We start from the raw sequence: 25,325 nt of genomic DNA on the forward strand, positions 1-25,325 counted from the left end.
AGAAAGAAAGAAGTATACAGTGGTAACCCAAGATGTTCCAGAGGTGGGATGTGGATTGCTTCCTCTTGGCATCATAGAGGATGACAGAGCTGTCGCTGCTCTTGGATGGAAGATGCTACTGACCTCGGGTCAGTCAGCTTGGTCCAGTGGCCAGAGATTGCACTGAGCCACCTGCTACTCCCTGCTGAGTTATCACTTAACAGAAACCCTGCATTTAAGGAGAGCTCAACCCAGGCCCCCTTCTCACATCCTAGGCTTACATCCTGGGTTTCTCATCTCATCAGGGTCAGGGTGGAGGGTGGGTGTCAAGGCCTGGCTTCCTGGCCCCTGCACTGCTGAGAAACTTGATTTTATTTCTGGGCCCTTATTCTGCAGATCCAGGGATGATGGGAGAACGGGAGAGGCTAGCTAGGTTTATACTGGGAGAGAAAAGTAAGAGGGAACGGTAATGGCTGAGCTTGGGGGACATTGAGAAGGTTTGGAAATGGGTAGCTGTTGTCTTTGGCAACAGCTGTCCTGTGTGTGAGACCGATAAAGTCACGATGTTTCACTATGCGGTGGGTGTCATCTCTTGGTGCATCTTCTCCCCCATGCCCTGGTATTGAAAAACCTGAGATATGGGCCTGGTGCGGTAGCCCATGCCTATACTCCCGGCACTTTAAGAGTCAGGAGTATGGGGAAGGCATGGTGGCTCATGCCTGTAATCCCAGCTCTTTGGGAGCAGAGGCAGGTGGATCACCTGAGGTCAGGAGTTTGAGACCAGCCTGGCCAACATGGTGAAACCCCATCTCTACTAAAAATATAAAAATTAGCTGGGCGTGGTGGTGGGCACCTGTAATCCCAGCTACTCGGGAGGCTGAGGCAGAAGAATCACTTGAATCTGGGAGGCGGAGGTTGCAGTGAGCCGAGATTGTGCCACCGCACTCCAGCCTGGGTAACAGAGGGAGACTCGGTCTCAAAAAAAAAAAAAAAAAAAAGAGTCAGGAGCATTGCTTGAGCCCAGAAGCTCAAGACCAGACTAGGCAATATGGCAAGACCCCATCTCTAAGAAAAAAAATAAAAAATTGGGCCGGGCGCGGTGGCTCACGCTTGTAATCCCAGCACTTTGGGAGGCCGAGGCGGGCGGATCACGAGGTCAGGAGATCGAGACCACAGTGAAACCCCGCCTCTACTAAAAAAGACAAAAAATTAGCCGGGCGTGGTGGCGGGCGCCTGTAGTCCCAGCTACTCGGAGAGGCTGAGGCAGGAGAATGGCGTGAACCCGGGAGGTGGAGCTTGCAGTGAGCCGAGATTGCGCCACTGCACTCCAGCCTGGGCGACAGAGCGAGACTCCGTCTCAAAAAAAAAAAAAAAAAAAATTAGCTGGGCATGGTGATGTGTGCCTGTAGTCTCAACCAATTTAAGAGACTGAGGAAGGAGGATTGATTGAGCCCAGGTGATCAAGGCTGCAGGGAACTGTGATTGAGCCACTGCACTCCAGCCTGGGTGACAGAGCGAAACTCTGTCTCAAAACAAACATACAAAAACCTGTCTGGATACGGGGCAGATATTTCTTTGACTGGGATCCCATATGGCTCTGGACATGTTAAACGCTGACTGCATGTGGAGAGTGGGCTCTGTGTCTTGCTCATCTTCTGGGATGACCCCCACCCCCCAGCCGAGCACATGAAGGGATACCTGTGAATGTTTGCTAAAAACCATGGAGCAGGTCAGAGGCAGAGCCAGGCCAGGACGGAGGTGGCAGTGGGGAAAGGTCTGGGCTGGAGTCACCTCTGGGCCTGGATCGGGGAGCTCCCATATTGGAATGGGAGTTTATGTGGGAACTGTTTTCAGCAATGCTGGTGAGGGAGACCGCAGAATGCACTGTGGAGTCTGGAGGAGAGGCTTCAGGGATGGTGCTGTGGTTCCCAGCCAGGGCAGAGGCTTTGTGAGCTTGAATCACTTAGACAACCTTTTCACATCTCACTCCCAAGACTATGACACCCTCCCAGGATCTCAAGGGGTTGTGGAGGAGAGGGGTGGTGAGGATAGCAGATGAGACATCTCAGGGGCATCCACAGGCTCTTCGCCTCCTCCCATGCTCCTGCCTGCCTGTTAAGACTCCTGGGGAGGGCCTGGCCCAGGATTTGCTGACCCGAGTTTGAGTCCCAGCTCTACTACCTGCTGCTTGTGTGATCTTGGGCAATTTATGCTTTTTTTTGGTCTGTTTCCTTCTGAGTTTTATTTCCTACCTCATGTGTGAGTAAATGAGGCATGTATGTAAAATGCCTGGTACATCTTGAGCACTCAATAAATATCCACAAAAGCCTGCACGACATAGCAAGACCCCGTCTCCATAAACAGTAAAAAATTAGCTGGGCATGGTGGCATGTGCCTGTAGTTTCAGCTACTCAGGAGGCTGAGGTGAGAGGATCGCTTGAGCCTGGAAGGTCCAGGCTACAGGGAGTGGTGATGGTGCCATTGCACTCCAGCCTGGGCGACAGAGCGAGACTCTGTCTCAAATGTGTGTCACCTCTGTCTCTCTCTCTCTCTCTCTCTCTCTGGGCACTGACTATGATCATTATTATGATTATTATGTTTTGAGATGGAGTGTCTCTCTGTCACCCAGGCTGGAGTGCAGTGGCAAGATCTCAGTTCATTGCAACCTCTGCCTCCTGGGTTCAAGCAATTCTCCCACCTCAGTCTGCTGAGTAGCTGGGATTATAGGCGTCTGCCACCACGCCTGGCTAATTTTTGTATTTCTAGTAGAGACTGAGTTTCACCATGTTGGACAGGCTGGTCTCGAACTCCTGACCTCAGGTGATCCACCCGCCTCAGCCTCCCAAAGTGCTGGGATTACAGGCGTGAGCCGCCGTTCCTGGCCCCATGATCATTATTATTAGCGGGCTTTTTTTTTTTTTTGCTGGCAGACGGAAAGAGTCTCGCTCACTCGTCACCCAGGCTGGAGTGCAACAGGGCTATTGTAGCTCACTACAACTTCAAACTTCTGGGTTCAAGCCATCCTCCCACCTCGGCCTCCCAAAGTGCTGGAATTACAGGCCTGAGCCACTGCGCCCGGCCCTATTAGCAGTATTTTGAAAACTAGGATTGAGATTCTTTTTGCCAAAGGCAGAGGAAGAATGAAAAGCTCCCCTGACCGGAGGCTGGGCCGGGGTAGGCTGTAGGGAAAAAGAGAGGAGGGAGCTTCCAGGTGGGGAAGGGCCCGGAGGCTGCTGGTGGCCGCGGGCAGAGCTGGGTGAGTCATTGGGCTTCTCCTGCCACCTAGTGGCTCCTCAGGGCTAAGCCACCCTGCTGTTCCCTCAGGTCCCCTCGGTGGTGTGGAGTGAGGCCAGACTTCAATATTCCTCAACACGGTGTCTCCAGTCCCCTTCTGTTAACCCATTAAACGCCCTGCCCTTTCAGGGACCCTGGCCCATGAGGCATCCCTCACCTGGCCCTGGCGTGTGGGATACGACCCCCTCCTCCAGGCGGAGGGAGAGTGAGAAGCCTTTGTTCTCCTGGCTCCGGGGCAGAGTTGGGGGGTCAAGGCAGACACCTGGGGACAGTGGATGCCACGCTCATGCACCCTGCCCTCGCTGGCTTGATGGCTGCTGATGGGAGATACTGGGGCCCGGGACCATGTCCGTGTCTGCTGCGGGTTCTAGTTAGTTCTATAAATAGGCACTGTTTTGTGCAGGCTCCGGGTTAGGGCTCTCCTGAACCTTCCCATCTCACCTTCTCGGAGGACTTTGCCCTTTTGTCTCCAGTATGGAGAGGGTGCGAACAGAGACCGGCCGCCCGAGGCCTGAGAGCCGGATGGAGACAGCATCATCTGGGCCTCTCGTCATGCCCCTCCCTCCGAGGAGGCTGCCTGGAGTGATGGCCTGGTTGCATCATGCCCGACTCCTGCCTATTAGGTGGCTGTGACTATTGCGGAGGGGTCTGGCCCTGGGTGAGGGGCTTCAGGAGGAGGCTGAGGGGCCTCATGAAGGGGCCACACGTTGGCTGTGAATCAAGGTCAGGCATCCTGCCCTGCTGCCCACTGCCCTCCCCGCCCCTGACACCCACTTCTCTCTCCTGGCCCTGCAGCCTCAGCTGCACCAGGCCAGGATTGCATCATTCTTGGCTTTGTTCTCAGAGCAGCAGGTGCAGGAGTGGGGCCCGCCACCCGCCCCCCCCCTTCCCTCTCATCTCCTTCCACTCCCTCCTGGGTAATCCCCCTCCTTCCTCCCTTCCTAGGCCCATGGCACCCCGGGAGTTGTCTGCCTTACCCGTGGCTCTTAGCTACCTTTCCACCTTCTCCCTGTTCCCCAGGGAGCCCTGGAGGCTACCGAGGTGGAAGGAAGTAGGCTGGGGGGCAGGGATGAGCACCAGGCTGGAAACTGCCATTCTTCATCTCTAGCCCCCACCTGGCTGAAAGCAGGTGCCACCCGCAAATGGGAACACCTGGTTGTAGCCAGGGTATGGCCTCCTAGAATTTGGGGACAAGGTCAGAAATCATCACCTGCTGAACTAAAACTAATAATAATCAACATAAAATGAATTAATTCAGCCCTTTGTAGAAGGCACTTACTTTTTTTTTTTTTTTGAGATGGAGTCTCACTCTGTCACCCAGGCTGGACTGCAGTGGCACAATCTTGGCTCACTGCAACCTCCGCCTCCCAGGTTCAAGAATTTCTCCTGCCTCAGCCTTCCTAGTAGCTGGGATTATAGGCATGCTCCATCACACCCGGCTAATTTTTTTTTTTTTTTTTTTTTTTTTTTGAGACGGAGTCTTGCTCTGTCGCCCTTTGGTGGAGACAGGGTTTCACCATGTTGGCCAGGCTAGTCTTGAACTCCTGGCCTCAGGTGATCCGCTCGCATCGGCCTCCCAAAGTGCTGGGATTACAGGTGTGAGCCACCACGCCCTGCCGGTACTTAACTTTTATTGATCACTTCTGTGCCCACCAGTAAACCAAGCATTTTAGACTCACATTCTCATGTCATCTTTCAACAGCTCTGTGAGGTGGTGCAGTTAGCATGTCTGGTTTACAGATAAGGGAGCTGCAGGGCAGAGAGGTCAGAACACTTGCCCGAGACTATGTGAATATTAAATGGCAGGTCTGGGAGGTGAATCCTGGTCTGCCTCCCTCTTGAAGCCTCTGGAAGAGATGGTTGGAAAATTCGATGCTGACCCACCCGGAACGTTTTTTTTTAAACCCCTAAAAGATTGTTTTTGGCCAAGACACTCATCAAGAGATAAGTATCTTATTTTAATTTTATCAAAGAGATAGAATAAATAATAAATATCCACGGAAGCCTGGGCTACATACTGAGACCCCATCTCTAAAAAAATAAAAAATTAGCCAGGCATGGTGGCATGCACTTGTAGTCCCTGCTACTCAGGCTGAGGTGGGAGGATCATTTGAGCCTGGGAGGTCGAGGCAGCAGTGAGTAGTGATTGCACCACTGCGCTCCAGCCTGGGCTCATAGCAAATGAGCCCTGCCCCTCTCCACACTGCTGTACCTCTGAGGCAACATTGTTGCTGAAGGTTCTGGTCCCTGTGGGGTGTAGAAGAAGAGAAGCACTAGGGGATCCAGCCTGCCAGGGAGGTGGGAGGACTGGGGGGCTGCACTTGTGGACCCTGCAGGCTGGCACGGAGACTGTGGGTGCTACTATCCCTTCCCTATTCAGGGGCTCTGCTTGTGAAGCTTCCTGCAGTGTTCAGGGTGTGTTGATAAGATAGCATTGGGTTTAGCAATCTAGCCACCATGACTTTGGTTAGTAGGAGTTTACTCCTGAGAGCCAGATTAGCATCTCTGAGGACAGACAGCCCCTGATCTTGCAAAGCCCAACACCAGACCCTAGGCCTGGCCAAGCAACAATTGTTTCAGAGGCCCAGCATGGGTGGCTACCGCCACCACCACCTTCTTGTTTTCACTTCCTCAGCACTGAAAGAGAACCTGAGGGAAACCAACTGGAGAGAATGGAGCATGGCTTCCACAGCCAGGGCCCCGCTACACCACAGCCCGGGAGAACGCGGCTCAGGGCGAGGGGCAGGCTTGCTGGCTGACACTCTTCTCTGTCTCCAGTCTCTTTAGCTCAAGACAGGCTCCTTCTGAAGGGACAAAGGGCCCCATTGACCTCATAGCCTTGTGACCCCACCCAAGTCTGTCCCTCCCTCCCCAGGCAGTCAGCAGGGTCCTTGAGTAGCAGACAGGAGCCACAAGGCCGCTGAGAGGGCACTGGCGGGGAAGCCAAGAGAGGCGGCAGCCAGCTGGCTGGGGAAAACTGGGAGTGCGTGGGCAGTGCCCACCAAATCGCCACCAGGGGAAGCCAGGGATGAGGGCTCCGGGTACTCCTGGCTGTAGTCCCAGGAGCAAAGCAGCAAATACCCTGCGGGGCCACAGCATGGGAGGCTGGGGGAGTCCAACTTCAGCCCCAAAGTGGGCTGCTCGGAGCTCAGGGCCTCCCTGGCCCACATTCCTACCTCCCTGCCCCCAACATGTCCCCCACACTCAGCCTATAAAGCCCCCTTTGTCTGAGCCACTGAGGATCTTAACTCTGCCCATCTCAGCTTCCCGCCCCCTCTCCCTCATCCTCTGGTGCCTAACAAAGAGGCCAGGACTCAGTGAGAAGTGGTGAAGCCACCTTCATGCCAGCCTGGGCATTGGCCCAGGGGGTGTGGGCAGCCAGTCCCTGTAAACCAATGCCTCCACCCCACCACCCACGTCAGGGCAGGTTAATTTCCACCCCTGTCCACTGGGGACTGCGTACCCCTGCCCGGGGCAGCGTGCCCACCTCTCACATGACCATTTATGTGATGCCCGTCTAAGTTTGCCCTGTCCTGTCAGAGGCAGAACAGAGGGCAGTGGGTGGTCAGGAGCCACCCCTGATGGAGGGTGTCAGAGAGCGAAGGTGTCTTTTTGCCATCTCCTTGGTCTTCACCAGAGTGGGTGGCCCCGCTGCCCACACGGTAGGTTCTCCAGTAGTATCTGGGGGTTCAGATCCCCCTTCTCTGGGAGTGGATAAACAGATCAGCCCCCTCCTCCTGCTTGGCAAGTGCCAGGAACATGGCTCACTGGGTGGGCAACAGGAATCCCCATCTCTTCAGAACACCCAGACAAGGGCTTCAGAACACCTTAAACTATAGGCTGGACGTCGGCAACAGCTCCCTGTTCCCACAGCGATCTCGAGGTGGGGGTGGCACAGTGTCTCCCTGCGTCCCGGTAGTGCTCTGGGTGTCTCTGGCCTGCTGTCAGTCACCCCCTGCAGCGGGTCGTCAGCTTGGGAGGCAGTTGGTCTGGGATCAACTGGGATCAGCTCTGTTGCCAAGGTGCGGTGAGACAGCTGGCAAGCCCCTCTCTGGCTCTTGTAGCATGAGAGTGGGGTCCTTCTGACTCCGATGAGCCTCAGGAATGAGGAAAGGGGCTTCGCTTGCAGGGGTCTCCTCTCCCCTAGCAGCGCCCCCGGGACGGGCAGAAGAGGGGGTGCCGGAGCGGGCGAGCCCGGGATGTGTGAGGGTCGGGTGCGCGTTGTGTGTGTGTTCGAGTGTGTGTGCCCCCACGTGCGTGCGTGCGATTGTGCGGTTGCGTGTGAGCGCGTGTGCTCGCCGGTGCGCGGTGCTGCCACGGGCCGGGCGGGGTGAGGAGGGGAGGGGGCGGGCGGAGGGGCGGGGCCGGCGGGGCGGGGCGGGGAGGGGGCTCGGGCGCTGACACCAGCCGCTCCTTGAGCTTGGCGGTCGCCGGGTGCAGCTGCCCGGACAGGGCGCATGGAGGGGCCGCCTCCCCCTGCGCCCCCCGGGGCCGGCGCGGCGAGGACGGCATAGCAGGGCCCAGCATGGAGCAGGTGAGCGGGCGCCGGGCGTGGGTGCGCGGCCGAGAGCGCAGAGAGAGCTGCGGGCGTTGTGACCCGGCGAGGTGGGCGCACCGAGCGCCGGGGGCTGCCACCGAGGGAGGGGTTGGGGCATTGGAGCTCCGGGCAGGGCGGGGGCTCTGGGGGAGGAATGGGACTGATGTGACACAGAGCTCACACACACACACACACACACACACACACACACACGAGTACTCCCCTATCACTGACACCCAGGGAGGCGTGTGCAGAGGGCACCTCTCTCCCCACCCCCTTTCCAGAAAGAGATCACCCACACGGAGAAACCCCCATCCTCGCTTGGTAAGGGTACAGCCCCTGCTCCCTGAACCCAGGCCCAAGGAGGCTACAGGCTCTGCAGAATGAAGGAGTGGGTGGGCTCTGTGCCATATGAGGACCGGTTCGTTGACCCCCAGTCCCTCCTGGTGTGACCTCAAGATACGCCGGTCCCCTCCCCCTACACATCAAGGGGTTTCTTCTAGCCCGGCTCCCCTCCTTTCCCAGTCACAGCAGCTGCAGCAGCTGCTGCCACCATTTCGTGTCAGTGAAAAGATGGGGTGGGCTAGGAGGCTTTCTCCAAATGCATCCCAAAGACAGAGCTGCAGCCCCAGCCAGGTTTTGGGAGGGGGATGCTGCCTTCCTTTCACACAGGCTCCATCAGAATACACTGAGTGTGGGCTGGGCTCGGCGGGCGGGGATGAAGACCCCTTCTGGTCAGAGTTCTCATTCCCTGCACGGAGCTCAGCAAATCCCAGACAAGCCGGACCAGTCCCCTTCAGTGAGCAAGGGGCTGTATCCTGACTTGCAGCCCCCTGATCTAAGAGAGGCCAGCAGCCTGATGGGGGGCAGAGCGATGGGGCTGCTCCAGGGGTTGCCTTACTCCCTTCCCAACCCCCACTTGGGGTGAGGTCTCAGGTGGGGTCTGGAGAGGTGGGATGAGTTTTCTGTTTGGGACACGCCTTTCAGTGCTCAGCCGCCCTAACTCCCCTCTTTTCCTGGCCCAAGCTCTTTGGGGCTGTTCTGCCTAAAGCAGTGGCTGGGGGCCCTGGCTCTGAGACCCTCCCCTCCAGGCTGAGCACAGGCCCCCTGTCACTCTGGCAGAGGGCTTGTGGGTGGCCTGTGATGGTGGTGAGGAGAGGGGTGAGGTGGGGTGGAGGGTGAGGAGTCAGGGGGAGGTGGAGTCCGCGGAAGGGGTGACCCTAAGTTCTGGGGAGTTGGAGAGGGGCACTGGGAGGCATAAAGTGCTCTGGGCATCCTCCCTGGGCTGGGTGTGAGTCTGGGGCGGGGCTGTGGCTGGTCCAGTTTCCAGGCCTGTTTGGCATCTTGGGTATTAATTTAAATGGCCAATGGCAGCTCCCCAGAGCACCAGGCCTGGCTGCTATTGTCATTACTGACTGAACACAAAAATAGTGGTAGGGCGGGGAGGGAGGGAAGAGTAGTAAATGTCACTGAATTGCTCACTATAAAATGGCTAATTTTACGTTATGTGAATTTCACCTGGATTTTTTTTAAAAAGAGGGGCAGGGCTAGGGGCCACTACTACTTCCTGTCTAGAGAATCCTAAATGCATCTCACTGGGCCTGCAGCTCAGCCTGAGTTGTTCCTCCAAGTAGCCCATCTGCCCATCATTGGCCTTCATCAGCCCTCCCTAACTGTTCTGGGGATCAGCCTCTTCCCCTTTCCCAGAGGACAGCCTGCTCCTCTGTCCCCTCCCCTGGGAGGATAAACATCAAGAGGAGTCAGGACATTGGGCTTCTGCCCTGGCTCCATTACAGAATCATTGGGAAGCCTGGGACATTCATCCGCTCTGGGCTGCTGTGAAATCTCTGCCAGCTATGCCAAATGGTGGCTTCTTGGTCCTTTCTAGATGTCCTAGGACACCTCTGCCAAGTACAGCAGCTCGGCCTGTCCCCTGGACTGTGACGTCCCTCCCCACAGACATGGACTCTGATGATCAGCACACTCTCCGAGGTGCCTAGGCTGATGTGGTTAACGCCCAGCTTTCTGGATGCACCGGAAGCATGGTGTGTATGGAGTGCGTCTGAAATCAGAGCTTCTTTCATTGCACCAGGGGAAGCTCCTATTTTAAGTTTCCCATGTGTTGAGCCCTCTTGTAAAGCAAAGAATCCTTTTATAGTGCGTGAGCCGCCGATGTGTCTGTTTGGTATGTGTGGATTTTGGCATGGAGGGCTTCCTTAAAGGGGAGCATGCCTGGAATCTCTCACGGGGGCTGGAACTGCTGGGTGGGGTGAGTGCCAGGACTGAGGGGCTTGCCCCACTGTGGTCAGTCCCGCCCCTCTTTTCTCCTCATCTGACTCCCAACACTCCCACCCAGGGCTGGCTCAGGGCCAGACAGAGGAGAAGGGAGCAGCTGCAGGGGGATTTCCAGAGTTTCGACGGGGAGGTGGGAGCCTCCTCTCTAATCCCTTCCCCTTCGCTTCCTCTCTCTTCCCTTCCTCTAGGTTCCCCTTCTTTCCTCTTTGCTCCTCTCCTTCCTCCGTTCCAGAAGGGCAAAATGGAGACAGGGAGGAGGATGGGTTCCATGTGCAGTGATGTGTAGGGACCAGGTGGGCTGGGCAGGGGTTGGGAGCCTGGAACAGAGGCAGGAAGAATTGAAAAGCCCTATGTAGGCCGGGCGCGGTGGCTCACGCTTGTAATCCCAGCACTTTGGGAGGCCGAGGCGGGCGGATCACGAGGTCAGGAGATCGAGACCACAGTGAAACCCCGTCTCTACTTAAAATACAAAAAATTAGCCGGGCGTGGTGGTGGGCGCCTGTAGTCCCAGCTACTCGGAGAGGCTGAGGCAGGAGAATGGCGTGAACCCGGGAGGCGGAGCTTGCAGTGAGCCGAGATCGCGCCACTGCACTCCAGCCTGGGCGACAGAGCGAGACTCCGTCTCAAAAAAAAAAAAAAGAAAAGCCCTATGTAGAACCGTAGAATTTAGCACCCTGAGCTGGAATGAACTCCCTGGCCTGACCCCTCCCAGAGGGATCATTTGATAGAAAGAGCAACATCAGACTTCGGCTAGAATCCTGAATCCTAGCTGGGAGATCTTGGGCAAGCTACTCAGCCTCTCTGGGTCTGTTTCCTCATTTACATAGTGGGGCTAATAATACCCACCTTACAGTGTTGTCATGGGGACTAAATGAAATAATGTTGATAAAGAGCTTGGCACATAGTGGGTGCTCAACGTGTTTTAATTCCTTTCTTCTCTGTCTTGGTGTTTGCAAGCCCCTGCTGAGTAACCGCATGGTTTTTGTAAGGCATCTTTGAGCCTTGCGCACACTCACTCATACACACGGTCCGTGCCACTGGCCTTCCCTGACGGGGTGTCACACAGTGAAAAGCCTGCTGGGCTGGGTTGCCCAAACGCAGCTTCCCTAAAGATGGCCAGTTCAGAGTGCCAGGGGTGGATTTTCTGTCGGCCACCTCCTGCCCTGACATGGGGCCTCGCTGGGTGTGGCTTGCTTACCCTGCTGCCAGCTTACCCTGCTGCCAGCTCAGGGAAGATGCAGCCTCTCGCTCCTGCCGTAGCCAGCTGTCCAGAGGTTTCCTGCGTAGGCCCGAGCTGCTTGGCAGATTACCAGAGCTCTTTGGCCCCAGCCTGGCCATGGGTCTTCAGCCTCCCTCCCCAAGGGGTGTTCAGGTGGGATTCTTCTCACAGGATTCCTGGGGGACCTGACACCAGGGATGAGTGGGAGCTGGCATCATCTTGAGTGGACCATTTCCCCACCCTCCATCATTAAAGATGCTCAGTGAGGTTCACTCTATGGGATGTCTGGGGCCGTAGCCAGCGCCTGCGCCCCACCCTCTCCCTCCTTTCTCTGACATTTGCTAGTAGAGGGCTTTGAGGTCTGGGACAAACCCTGCCTGCCTCCCAAGACCCCTTCTTCCTCCCCTAGTCACTGGAGGCTCCTTCTTGTTTTGCTCAACATTGTGCTTGCACCACAATCTCAGCACAATCCCAGGCACCCTTTGCTGTGTTTGTTGCCCTCCGTGGAATATGGGGACGGTTCCCTCCACACCACCCAACACAGCAGTTTGCATGTACTAGGTGCTCAATAATTTTTGTTTTTGAGACGATGTTCTGCTCTGTCACCCAGGCTGGAGTGCCGCGCCACGATCTCGGCTCACTGCAGCCTCTGCCTCCTGTATTCAAGCGATTCTCCTGCTTCAGCCTCCCAAGTAGCTGAGACTACAGGCACGTGCCACCATGCCTGGCTAATTTTTTGTTTTGCTTTTTGTTTTTTTGAAACACAGTCTCACTCTATCATCCAGGCTAGAGTGCAGTGGCATGATCGCAGCTCACTGTAACCTCCATCTCCCCAGTTCAAGCGATTCTCCTGCCTCAGCCTCCTGAGTAGCTGGGATTACAGGTGCACACCACCATGCCCAGCTAAGTTTTTGTATTTTTAGTAGAGATGGGATTTCACCATGTTGGCCAGGCTGGTCTCAAACTCCTGACCTCAAGTGATCTGCCCTCCTCGGCCTCCCAAAGTGCTGGGATTACAGATGTGAGCCACCGCGCCTGGCCAATAAATGTCTTTTGACTTGATTAAATGGGGCCCCTCTCACTTTGGAGATACAAACTGTGGTGGGGGTGTTGCCTGTGGGGGACAAGTAGAGGACCTGGGGGCTGAAGCCATCAAAGTGCAAGAACCGCTGTCCCCTTTAGTCCTGCCCTGCCATCCTTCTCCACCAGGGGATGCTCTTTCCCCTTTGGTGGAAGGGCCTGAGCTGGGGCCAGGTGTAGGTGCCCGTGCCCCATAACCCACCTTTCATACATTATGGTTTTTCCTTTTAAGCTCACAGAGTTTTTCAGATTCTTTGTCAAATGTGAGCCTCAAATCAGAGGCAGGCCGAGAAGGCCTTATCGTTTTCATCTTACAGAGGGTGAAATGAGGTTCTGAGAATGTACTTGTTCTCAAAAGTCATACAGCTACTGGGGGTGGGGGGGCAGGGAGGGTGCAGCACGAATTTGAACCCAGGTCTTCAGATTCTTGATTCAGTGCTCCTTTGAGGACATCATAAACCTGGCTTCCTCCTCTGGAGCCCCAGCCTCCAGGTACTTTTTCCTCCAGTCCGCTCATCATGCCCTCCTGTGTCCCCTCCGGCTCTCTCTCCTTGGCACCTGCTCCTCAGCCCAACAGCCTGCTGAAGTCTTCCCCACCCAAACAGACACCTGCCTTGTCCACACCCACCTGTGCTGCCCGCCTGTCCCTTCCTGTTAATGCTCAGTGGGCAGATTCCACTCCCTCCTCCCTGGGGCCCCTCCTCCCTGCACAGTCTGACCCCCACACCCACTGGCCCCGAGGCTGTTGTCTCTGCCCCACACAGTGCCACCTTCTCTGGCTGCCTGCTTCCTTCCAGTCCTTGTTGCCTCCTCCTTCTCTGCCTACACCCAAGCCAGGGTTCCTCTCACTCTTCACTCTCCCTGGAGAATCTGAACCACACCCCTGGTCTCAGGGACTACCAGAGTCTCTAGCTCAAGCCTCTCTTCCAGAAGATGGACCCAGGGTTTAAGCAGCCTGCCACCATTCCACCAGCCTCACAGCCTGCGGGTTGAGTGTGTAGACCCTGGAGCCCAAATGCCTGGGTTCAAATCCTGTATGGCCTTGGGTAAGATACTTGAGTTCTCTGGGCCTCATTTTCCTTATCCATAGAATGAGGATTGAGATGTATTTCACAGGCCTTTGTGAGGCTTAATTGGGATCTCACATACAAAGGACGTCGTGCCTGGCTTGTCCCCTCTCTGTGAACACCCTAGACAACCTGATATTCCAAGCCTTGGCCTTGCCCTGGACTCTTCCATTTCCTTCCTCCTGCTCACCAAGTCCCAGAGCCTCTGTTGTTTGTTGCCCCTGCCCCTTGCTTTGGTACATTTCTCCCGGAATCCCTTTGCTTGCTGCCCTCCATTCCTGTTCCCCTTATGTGCCACGGTGGCCATGGCACATTGCTGCTTCAGCTCCCTGCCCCAAACCAGGCTAGCACGGAAGCGCCTCTGGGCAGCCCCTCTAGCATCACACCCCCACCTGTGTTTCCTTCCTCATCCCTCCATGCTTCCTGCCCATAGGCACCCTCCACTTGGCTCCAGCCACGATGCCGATGCCGGAGTCTGCTCTCTCTCCTGCCTCTTGGTTCGCCCTGAGCATCCCTCTCCCTGGAGTGCCTTTTTCCCTACTCCCACCCTCCCCTGCCCCATCCACGAAGCCCAAGAAGCTCAAGGCACCTCCTGGAGAAGCCTCCTCTGCTTCTCCAGCTGAACGTGCTCCTGTGCTGGGAGTTCTCCACAGAGTCACAATTGGAGAAGACCAGGCCCCTCAAGGGAAGGATCTAGGCCTCACCTCTGTATTCCCAGGGCCAACCTACCCCACCCTCTCCTCTCCTCCACCCCCTCACATAGTAGACCTTGTGAATGAAGGATGGTGATTGGGCTGGGGAAGGAGTTTGGAAAGAGGGGGAGTATGAGGAGGGTCCTCAACCAGGGAGACTCTCCCCATGTTGGACTCTATGGCTCCAAACCCTAAAAATGAGGGTACAGGAATACCGTGGGTGCTGGGGCGGATGGCAGGATGCATGGAGTGAGACCCAGAGTGTCGAGACAGGAAGGGGAGCCCGGATGGAGAGGAAGGTGAGGAGGAAGAACAGCCAGAGAAGATAGATGAGGTGGGCTGGGACAGGGTGGGGGTGCAGGTCAAGGTGCAGGAAGAGGTGGGAAGGGCGGCAGGGTGGGGAGAGAGACGCACTTTCTGGGAAGTGGGAGCGGGTGGGGGAGGCTGTGCAGTGCATTGTGGAGGGAGGAATTCGCCTGCCGGTCAGTGTGAGCTCATTTCCTCTTGCCCCCTCCTGCGGGGTCTGAGGGCATCAGGCTCTGGAAAAAGTGAGCCAGCGGCACCCCATGGCCACCACCCTCCCTCCTCCCCCATGGCCTCAGTTCAGTCTGATTTCAGATGCCAACCCTTCCCCCTCACAGAGACAACCCTTTATCCTGGGAGGAAAGGACCTCTGAGCCAAGGTGGCAACAAGCATTGGACCATTGGAGCTACAGGGCAAAAAGAGGCTTGAACAGGGACCTGGTTGAAAGTTAAGCAAGAAAATCCAGGCAGTAGGCCGGGCGCGGTGGCTCATGCCTGTAATCCCAGCACTTTGGGAGGCTGAGGCGGGTGGATCACGAGGTCAAGAGATCGAGACCATCCTGGCCAACATGGTGAAACCCTGTCTCTGCTAAAAATACAAAAAATTAGCCGGGTGTGGTGGTAGCCGCCTGTAATCCCAGCTACTTGGGAGGCTGAGGCAGGAGAATAGCTTGAATCTGGGAGGCGGAGGTTGCAGTGAGCCAAGATGGCACCATTGCACTCCAGCCTGGGCAAAAAGTGAAACTCTGTCTCAAAAAAAAAAAAAAAAAAAAAAATCCAGGCAGTATGACAGATTACAGTTAGACAGCAGGAAGGACTTTCCAGAAGTGGAGGCTAATTCTGGCTGCACATGACCTTGATGAAAAGGGATGAGGAAGGGAGAGGAGTCATTTAACTGCCCCTCCATTATTATGAAACAGAATCCCTTTCTCTTGACCGCCAGGGGATTTAAAATACGTTAAATGAAGCATATGATCTAAACTCCAGTCAGTATCTCATTCCTCAGGTTCACAGGAGTAGGGATGGCCTAATTGTTGTCTGGGGCACCCCAACCTCTCTAAGACCTGAGTTCCCAACCCTTATCAAGGGTAAAGGGGTGGGGGTCTTAGGGCTGCTCGGCTCTCAGGGGTCTCCTTGACCAAGGAAGGTGGTGACTCCAGCAGGCAGAGCTGGCCTTCCCGCTTTCACTGCCTCCTCTCTCCAAGTCCTATTTTATCCTCCGCCTTCTTTTCTACATAATCTGGGAAAAGGAATATGGAAGGCCCTTAAACTGCAAAAGTCATGGGAAAGAGGTAAGCATAAGCTGCAGGAAGTAAGAAGCAGGAAGAATGGGAGTTAGACAGTAGAAAGAATTTTCTAGCTATTTTCTAATAATGAAGGACAAGGCCAGGCGTGGTGGCTCACACCTATAATCCCAGCACTTTGGGAGGCTGAGGCAGGCGAATATCACTTGAGGTCAGGAGTTCGAGACCAGCCTGGCCATCCTGGTGAAACCCCATCTCTACCAAAATCCAAAAGTTAGCTGGGCGGTGTGGCATGGGCCTGTAGTCCCAGCTACTCGGGGAGGCTGAGGCAGGAGGATCACTTGAACCTGGGGGCAGAGGTTTCAGTGAGCCTAGAATGTGCCACTGTACTCCAGCCTGGGTGACAGAGTGAGACCCTGCCAAAAAAAAAAAAAAGAAAAGGAAGACAGAAGGACTGTACCTCCCTGGACTGTCAGGGGATGGGCTGGAGAGGGTCCTTCTGGGGGACAAGAAAAGAAGCTGGCTCAGGGCCAGGGCATCTCTTTAAGCCCAGCTCAGAGTGAAGCCAGGAAGGGTGGCTGTGGAGTGCTGGTGACTGGGAGCCTCTGCTGTCACTGCTGTTCACTGCAGAGCAGGACTGTGGGCTGGTCCCATGGCCTGAGCCCCAGGACTGGCTGGGTGGGGGTCCGAAGGGCTGGGGCACCTGCCAGCCTCTCTTCTATCCGCGACTCCCCTGCCTCTCTGGGATCCTGGGCTGAGACTCTGGCTGGGAGGAGCGTACCCTACACTGAGGGGCACCCCGTCTCCCCACCCCCTGCACTAAATCTGCCCTTGTGTCTCAATGTCTAGGGGTCTCTAAACGGAAGGAGGCCTCTAAGCCTTTTTCTGTCTTCTCCCCTTTCTGATCCTGGGTCTCCTCATCTTTGTTTCTGACTTTCTCTGCCTCTCTCTGCGCTGTCTCTATCTTGTCTCTGCCTTTCTCATGCTTTCTAGGTCTCTGGATCTTTGTTTCTGACCATCTCTGGCTGGCCGTTTCTCTTTGCTTCCCTCTCCCTCCCTCCCTGTCCCTGTGCTAGTTCTGGGTTCGGTGCCCTTGTCCTCTTTCTTGGGCCTGGATGGCCCTCTATCTGGGCCGGTCCCTTAGAGGCCGGGCAAGCGTCTCCTGGAGGCCGCCTCTCTTCCCCAGGCTGGGCTCTGACGTCCAACTCTCAGGAAGCGCTCGCCTCTGCCTCAGCCCGGTTGCAGGTCTGTGACCCTTGAGCGAGGCGGCCGGGGCACCCCGAAGGGAGCGCGGGGTGGGTGGTGGGAAGGGGGAGGGGCGAGGGGGCGGACCCCGGTGGGGCCACACCGCGCTGGGCCCCGCCCCCGGCCCCGCCCCTCCCAGGTCCCTGCCGGCGCCCCCAGCCGTGCCCCGGCCGCAGAGCCGCAGCTGCCACCCGATGAATGGAGTCGCCTTCTGCCTGGTCGGGATCCCGCCCCGCCCGGAGCCCCGGCCCCCCCAGGTGAGGGCGCTGGGCTAGGGAAGTGGGCGGGGCCGGTAGCTGCTGGGGAGCGGGCAGCCAGGCCGGGGTCGCTGCGACCCCGCTCGCCCTGCACAGCCTGGGGCGCACGGTGGGCGCGGGCACCGCGGGCTCCGCTGCAGGGAGCTTCAGCTGGTGGCAGGCCCGGGAGGGGGCCCGAGCAAGAGTTGTCCGGGGTAGAGGGGTGGGAAGGAGGGAGGCAGGCAAGGGGTCGGGACGGGCACGGGGCTGCCAGGGCAGGGGGCACAGACCCAGGTGGCGGTGCCAGGCCCCCAGCGGCTGGGCAGCGGGGGCGGGAGGCCCGCAGCTTTTGTTCGGGTTTTTCAGGCGGGGCGCCTGCCGCCGTTTCCTCTGCCCGAGTTTTCGTTTTCCGTTGGCGAGGCCCCGGCACAGCTGGAGGGAGAGGGGGTGGGGGAGGGGGTTCCCGGAGCGGGACGTCCTCCACCAAGGCGTCCGGACACCCCTCCCCGCGCCACACTCGCCCCCTGCCGGGTCGGACTGCGGGACGGGTTGCCAGGCGCGGTTCCGCCGCCCTCCTGGATCCTGGGGAAGTTCTAGAAACAGGCCCGGGACCCCCGGCTCTGCCGGCGCGGCTGCCCTCCCCTCTGCCCTCTCCGACCGGCTGTGGGTGGGTCAGAGCGCGGGGTGCCAGGGGCATTACTCAGCGCTGGGCTGCTCTGCCTGGGTTCTTTCATCTGCCAGCTGCTGAGGCTGGGGAGGGGCCAGCAGGGGCCTCCCGGCCCCATCCCCCGATCAGGGCCATTCCCTTACCTCTGAGCCTGGCTGCCCGCCCTGCAGGAGCACCCCAGCAGGCCTCCCTGCTCCTAAGTTGAAGGGTTGAACACTGTCAGGCCAACAGTTTCCCTGAGCTCGGAAAAGAAATTCCACGGGGTCCAGGTTGAGGTCAAGGCCTGGGCTGAGGCCTGTTCCTCTTTAGACAGGGCTGAAAGACTTGGGGACCCTCCTCCCCAGCTTTCCCGGCAGTGTTGAAGGTGGGATCTGGTTCTTGCAACTCTTTCGGAGACTGGTGTGTTCCTTGATTACTGGATGTGTGTTCAGTTCTCCCTCAATCTGCATCTCTCCCCGACTCCCTTCAGCCAAAGTGTGTTTCCTAATTATGAACTTGAAATTCAGGATGGACGGGGGGTGGGGGGGAGGTCATTAAGCAGGAGTCCCTTGGATTCAACCCCCCACCAACAACACATACTTCATCTCTACCCCCTGCATCCCTCTCTGTCTCCACCCCAACCCTGCGGCCTAGCTGGGGGTGAGTGGCTTTTGATCCCATGTGGTTCTCCCCTCTGCCAGGGCAACAGACCCCATTCCCCAAAGTGACGGCTCTCACTGCCATGGGCTCATTGGCATGCGATTTGAATCTCGATTATATAACCAGTCATTTCGCCTCCAAAGGCCCCCGGCCCCAGCGGCTTCTACCACTTGCCCACAGTGGGGTTGGGTCCACCCCAAGGTGGCTGGGAATTCCAAGATCCTGCGTCTGAGGCCCTGACCTCTTCTTGGGAACCATGGGAGCAGTAAATCCTCTACATTCAATGCTGGATTCAAAGGCCTCAATAATAATAAACAGGAAGAATGGGAGTGGGCAAGGTAGGTGTTGGTGTCCCATTTCACAGAGAGGGTCTGAGCCTACGTAGTGACAGTGCCCAGGCAAGAACCCGGGACACTTGAGGGTAGTCAGGGCACAAGATGAAGCTTGGGGAGGAAAGCTATTAGGAAGGTGTCTGACTACGGGAATAGGTCAGGCTTGTGTGGATCCCAGCCCAAGCAGAGAAGGACTGGGTGGGGGGAAGAGGCCCTGTGCTTGTGCCCCTCTCCTCGGGCTGACCCTGGCTCACGGGGAAGAAGTGCAGCATTCTTGGCATGGATGGGAGTGGGGATGAGGGAGGGTGCTGGTTCTGAGCAGAGCAGTGCAGGAGTGGGTAGTGGATTGCTTCATCCTACATTGCAGGGATACTCAGAAGGACTTCTTGATGTGTAAGGTTAAAAGAGAGACTACAAAGCAGCAGTGTGGAAGAAGTTACAATGTGAGGGACTGCAGTTAGATACTCAGGAGAACTTCTAGGGAGGGGCTTGTGACCGGCAGCATCCCAGGCTAGCCATGCAGGGAAGTTTCCTCCAGTATAGTGGGTCAGGTGGATTCTTGTGAAGTTGGATTCCAACGTAGAAATCTGGAGATGGTCACTGGAGATATCAAATATTCCAGCAAATATATTCAAATGAGCATTGGTGCCTGGAAACAAAAACTGTTTTTAAGGAAGGGGAATTGCTTTCACAGTATAGCTCATAGTTAATACACAGACAGCAAAAACTCCTGGCCGGGATTTATAAAAACTACCTTATTTGATCCTCACAATATCACTAAGAGGTAGATACCATTATTATCCCCATTTTACAGTTGAGGACACTGAGGCACAGACAGCCAATATTGCAGCCCAAATCACACCCCCAGTGCACTGTGGAGCCAGGGTAGGAATGTGGCAGTCTGGCTCCAGAGTCTGGCTCTCACCCTCACTATCTGGCTTCTCAGGACCTGCTGTGTCCCGCTGTCGCTCCCACCCCAAATCTGTGTCCATTTTGTACACAGCCCAAGATCAAGGTCAGCTTCTGGCTGGATTGCAGCTTGGTTGCTTGTCTTTTGTTCTATTTCTTTACTCCTCCAGTCTTTCCCGCCCTGCCCCATGCTGGCCCATAGCGCTGGGCCAGGGCTCGGCTCACTGGTGTCTCCCTTCCAAAGGGGCATGAAGCCCTGCTCTGTTGGCTGCAGGGGTTCAAAGGTGAGATATTGGCTTGGTCAGGGATTTGGACAAAGCCCGGTTTTAATGATCCTGCTCTCACTGTCTCGGGAGAGAGACATGAATAGGGCCTGTGGGAGCTGGTGCTGCCTTTCCCCTAGCACCCCCCACCCCCTTCAAACAACCCGCCTTTAGATCCAGGCCCCCCTGTTTCTTGTGAAATTGTGCCAGTTTGTCAGCAGGGCAGTACCAGCCTGCGCCAGGCGGGAGTCTCCTCCCTCATTGCCTCAGTGGGACATCAGGCTGAGATGGCCTTGGGGCTGGACTTTGGGGAGATTTTAAAGCCCTTTTGGGTTGGGGTGTATTTACCACCTGTCAGAGTGGGTGAGGACCAAAGGGGTGATCGTGTCCAACTCTCTTACGCTACAGTGGGGAAACAGACTGGGGAGTGCCCAAGGTCCCTCAGCCTCGGCAGACAAGGACCCATCTTCTGACTCCCAGCTCGAAGGCCATGCCTTTCCCTCTGTGGTTGGTTCTGTCCTTCGTGGCCCCCCTTAGTGCAGGGTTCTTGGACTGGGCTCTAAGAGGGAGAGGGGAGGGCAGGGAGGAGCAGGGATGAGTGGACAATGTATCCTGTTCATCTCTGTGTCCCCAGTGGCCAGCACAGAGCCTGGCACAGAGCAGTTCTCCATAAATGTTTGTGAAGTACAAACCAGGGAACAGCCCCGCCTGTGGCCTCCCAGGGCGCCGCATGTCCAGCTCTACCCCTGACACTGTGATGGTCCATCTCATATCCGTCTACCCCACCAGACAGGAGTTATTTGAGGCCGAGAAAAATGATAATAGCAACTTCTTCCGTAGTGCTTACCACTATGTTGGTATATTACCGTCACCCCACTTGACAGATTAAGAAACTGACACAGGCCGGGTGCGGTGGCTCACACCTGTAATCCCAGCACTTTGGGAGGCCAAGGCGGGCAGATCACCTGAGGTCAGGAGTTCGAGATCAGCCTGGCCAACTTGGTGAAACCCTGTCTCTACTAAAAACACAAAAAATTAGCCGGGCGTGGTGATGCGCGCCTGTACTTCCAGCTATGTGGGAGGCTGAGACAGGAGAATTGCCTGAACTGGGGAGGCAGAGGTTGCAGTGAGCCAAGATCACACCATTGCATTCCAGCCTAGGTGACAAGAGTGAAACTCCGTCTCAAAAAAAAAAAAAAAAAGAAAGAAAAAGAAACGGACACAAAGAGATACCATGGCTTCCTAAGGCCACACAGCAAGTAAGTGGCAGAGCTGAAGAGTTGGCCATGTTCTTAACCCCGTTCCAAGGGGCCCCAGAGGTGTCATGTTTGTCTCGGTGTCCACAGGGCCTGGCACCCAGCAAGTCCTCAGAGAATGTTTGTAGACCAAATGACTGAATTCACGAATGATGCTATTACCTTGGCCATAAAGTTAAAAGATTTAAAAAAAAAATTAATTCATGACTAATGGGACAGTGTGTAGGGAAAAACCAGACTCCTGTAGACTAACCCTTTGGAAGTGGGGGTGCTGGGGCCTTGGGAAGGCGGCTTGGAGGTGTATCACACCTTGTTTTCTCACAACAGTGCCTGAGCCAAAACTAGAGAGGAAGGGAAGGTCCACTCGCCCACATCGAAGCATGGCAAGGGCCACCGGGGGCTTCCCCAATCTTCGGCTTCTCTTTGGCTCTCCCTCCCTCTCTTGTTCCCTCAGAGTTCTGAGGGGTCGGTGCTAAGGAAAGAGCATGTGGGAAAAAAACTAAAGGTTGGAATCAAGAGGCCTGTTTATTTTTCATCTGTCTGCCCCTGAGATGTTCAGCTCAATGCATCACTTTGTGGTGGAAGAGTCTGTCTTTTTGAAGTTAGAGGGTTAGACAGAGCCTGGTTTGGGGCAGGGCCTGTCCCAACTATCATTTCTCCACCTCTCACAGAAACGGTGTTGGTGCCGGGCACAGAGGCTCACACCTGTAATCCCAGCACTTTGGGAGGCCAAGGTAGGAGGATCGCTTGGACTCAGGAGTTTGAGACCAGCCTGGGCGACACAAGGAGACCCAATACCTACAGAAAATTTTTAAAAATTAGCTGGGGCCAGGAGCAGTGGCTGACACCCGTAATCCCAGCACTTTGGGAGGCCAAGGCGGGTGGATCACCTGAGGTCAGGAGTTTGAGACCAGCCTGGCCAACATGGTGAAACACTGTCTCTACTAAAATTACAAAATTAGCTGGGTGAAGTGGCACACACCTATAGTCCCAGCTACTTGGGAGGCTGAGGCAGGAGAATCACTTGAACCTTGGAGAGGGAGATTGCAGTGAGCCAAGATCACGCCATTGCACTCTAGCCTGAGTGACAAGAGCAAAATGTAGTCTAAAAAAAAAAAAATTAGCTGGGCATGTAGTCCCAGCTACTCGGGTGGTGGAAGTGGGAAAATCACTGGAGCTGGGGGGTTCGAGTCTGCAGTGACCCGTGATTGCACCAGTGCACTCCAGCCTGGGCAACGTAATGAGACCCTGTCTCAAAAAACGAAACCAAACCAAACAAAAAAGCTCTGCCTGCCTTCAGCCTGCTGAGGTCCAAATTTTAGATGTACTCCTTGTTCACTCTGTGCCCTTGGACAAGTTACTTCATTGTTTTAGCCTCAGTTTTCTTTTATTCTTTTGAGGCAGGGCCTTGTTCTCTTGCTCAGGCTGGAGTGCAGTGGTGTGAGCTTGGTACACTGCAGCCCTGAACTCCTGGGATCAAGTGAGCCTCCCTCCTCAGCCTCCTGAGTAGTTGAGACTACAGGTGCATGCCACCATGCCCAGCTAATTTTTCCAATTTTGTATTTTTTATAGAGACAGAGTTTTGCCATGTTGCCCAGATTGGTCTCAAATTCCTGGACTCAAGCAATTCTCCCACTTTGGCCTCCCAAAGTGCGGGGATTACAGGTGTAAGCCACCACACCTGGCTGGTTTTCTTATCCTTGAAATAATCCCTCAAAATTATGGAGAGGGCTAAATGAGGTAGTATTGGTAAAGTGGCTGACATTTAGTAATCTCAATTATTGGTAGCAACTATTTTTTTAAAAAATCAGTGGATAGAAATGAGAACAATGCACTTTTGGCTCAGTAAAAAGTACTGACCTTTATGGTCAGAGTAATCTAAAGAGAAAGTGACCTGCCTCTGGAGGTAATGAGGCCCCTATCACTGGAGGTGTAGTGAGGTCCGGACAAGCACAGGCTGGAGAATGATGTGCACTGGAGAGAATTCAGCAAAGGCTTGGCACAGGAAACTTTAAGGGCCCTGCCTTGGGATCAGCACTATATGATAGGAAATTAGAGGAGCAGGTGAATCCTACTTCCTACTGTGGGTCATTGAGGAGAGCAGGCAGAGATGTCCCCAGCCTCTGGGAACATCAGGGGTTGGCTGCTATGGTTTGGACTGTGAGGCTCCCCAGAGGATAGGTAGTCCTGAGAGGCTGCCTGGAGGAGGTCTGCAAGGGTGGGTATGGTTCTGATAGGTGGGAAAAGGTGGGATTGCATTCTAGGCCCAGGAAGGGCTTGGTGGCCGAGGGACAGAGAGGAGCCTGGGCCACTAGTCCTGAGGTTGGCCCCAGGGTTGCATCATCATCCTCATGCCTCAGTCTCCTGGGCTGCTGGGATTACAGGTGCGCCACTACACCTGGCTAATTTTAAAAATTTTTTTAGAGACAAGGTTTCGGCATGTTGGCTGGCATGTTGGCCAGGCTGGTCTCGAACTCCTGACCTCAGGTGATCCACTTGCCTTGGCCTCCCGAAGTGCTGGGATTACAAGCGTGAGCCACCGCGCCCAGCTGGATTTTGTCATCATCCTGGGTGCTCAAGGGATTTGGGTGTATGGTGGTGGCAGTGGGGAAACTAGTAATTCCCTGTCCCGCCAACCCCCCAGCTTCTCCTGGAGGAGGAGCCAGGGCTACTCCCTGTGGCAAGGAGCCCGGGCCCGTAAGGAGCGGAACTGGGGAAAGAAAGACTTCTTATGCCCAGTGCATTTGGGGGCGTCCGGGGGTCGGGGAACAGTGGGGCCTTTGTCCCCAACCGCTGGGAATCTGGCCGAGGAGCTGGCCCTGGGTCTGGCTAGGCCCTCGGAAGGCAGGTCCTCTTTGAAGTGACCCTTTCAAAGCTCGGCCTGAATCCCTGGGAGGAGAGACAGCGTGGGGCGGGGCATGGGGATGACTGAGACCCACAGGCCGAGGCCTGAGGGATAGAAACAGACCCGGCCTTGGCCTCTTGGGGTGTGGAGGCTGGCGGGAGGTGTGTGGGCCGGAGGAATGTGGTGGGCTGGGGGACCATGTGGGAGCCATGTGGGAGGACAACCACGCAAGGGGCCTTAGCCCCAAGTGGGGGTCCACCTGGGGAGGGGCCGAGTCCATTCTGGCCCGAGAGTGTTTCTGTCTCCAGTCTGACTTCTGTCTGGCTCTGTGCTCCTGTGTCAACAGCTGCTTCTTCCTTTTTAATTTCCCCAAAAGTGTGAGAGCTTGGAAAGAATCGGGTGTGGATGCCAGACTCAGAGCTCTTGGGAGGAGGGAGAGGTGGGCAATCCAGAGCTTTTCCTGCTCCTGAGAGCCCCCGAAGGTGGGAGGGAGAGGCTGGAGGGGACACCCCCACCTCCCCCATGGAGTCTCCCTTATGCTGAAGGTGGAGGAACTCTGTATTGTTCCCGAAAAGGGACGGAAGGAGGAGGAAAACTACCCAGAGAGGGGACATCTTCCTTTGCTTCAGCTGGAGGAATATCAGAGGCCACCCTCCTTCCCTGTCTCTCCATTTGCCTCATGGGGAAACTGAGGCCTAGAGAAGGGACAGGCCAAGGGGATAGAGCAGAGAGGAAGGGACCAGCAAGAGTGGAAGGAAGCCAGCCCTGTGCGGTTGGGACCATAGGGACTGTGGTGGCTTACGCCTGTAGTCCCAGCTACTTGGGAGGCTGAGGCAGGAGGATTGCTTGAGAGGATGGATGCCAGGTGGGAGGAGGAAGGGGCCTTGGGTTGTTGAGTTGTCATAAGAGGGTTGTAGAGAAGTGCCCAGAGTCCCTTCAGCTCTGACCTGCGGTGATTCCATGAAAAGAGGGAGAGGAAGGAGTGGTTCCTGCTGGTGAGTTCCCAAGGTCCAAGTAGAAAGGGGGACCCCAGGCTTTTGGACTGAGCAATGCACAGGGGAGCCTTTGGCAGCCCAAGGGAGAACCTTGCCGCTGAATCTGATGCTGTTTCTACTTCTTGCCCTGGAACCCGATCTCTCCTTGGCCTCGCGGCAGTCTCTGTACTGGGGAAAATTTGTTGTTGTTGTTGTTGTTGTTGTTTCTGAGACAGAGTCTTGCTCTGT

The 25,325-nt window shown here is 55.9% G+C and overlaps 1 protein-coding gene across 2 annotated transcripts in view; it reads left to right on the forward strand.

Annotated features, from left to right (window-relative positions):
- Positions 1–7,649: 7,649 nt before the first annotated feature.
- Positions 7,650–25,325, forward strand: part of ARHGAP23 (Rho GTPase activating protein 23) — a 95,901-nt gene continuing 78,225 nt past the window's right edge. Inside the window, exons 1-2 of one of the 2 annotated variants that reach the window (XM_063628876.1) lie at positions 7,650–7,807; positions 9,699–9,855. In XM_063628876.1, coding sequence (XP_063484946.1) covers positions 9,853–9,855 — 3 coding nt within the window. In that variant the 5' untranslated portion in view covers positions 7,650–7,807; positions 9,699–9,852. Of the gene's footprint in view, positions 7,808–9,698; positions 9,856–16,886; positions 17,213–25,325 lie in introns of those variants that run through there. The other variant, XM_055258765.2, reaches the window with a different exon arrangement.

Source organism: Symphalangus syndactylus, chromosome 20 (assembly GCF_028878055.3).
Source record: "Symphalangus syndactylus isolate Jambi chromosome 20, NHGRI_mSymSyn1-v2.1_pri, whole genome shotgun sequence".
Lineage (NCBI taxonomy): Eukaryota > Metazoa > Chordata > Mammalia > Primates > Hylobatidae > Symphalangus > Symphalangus syndactylus.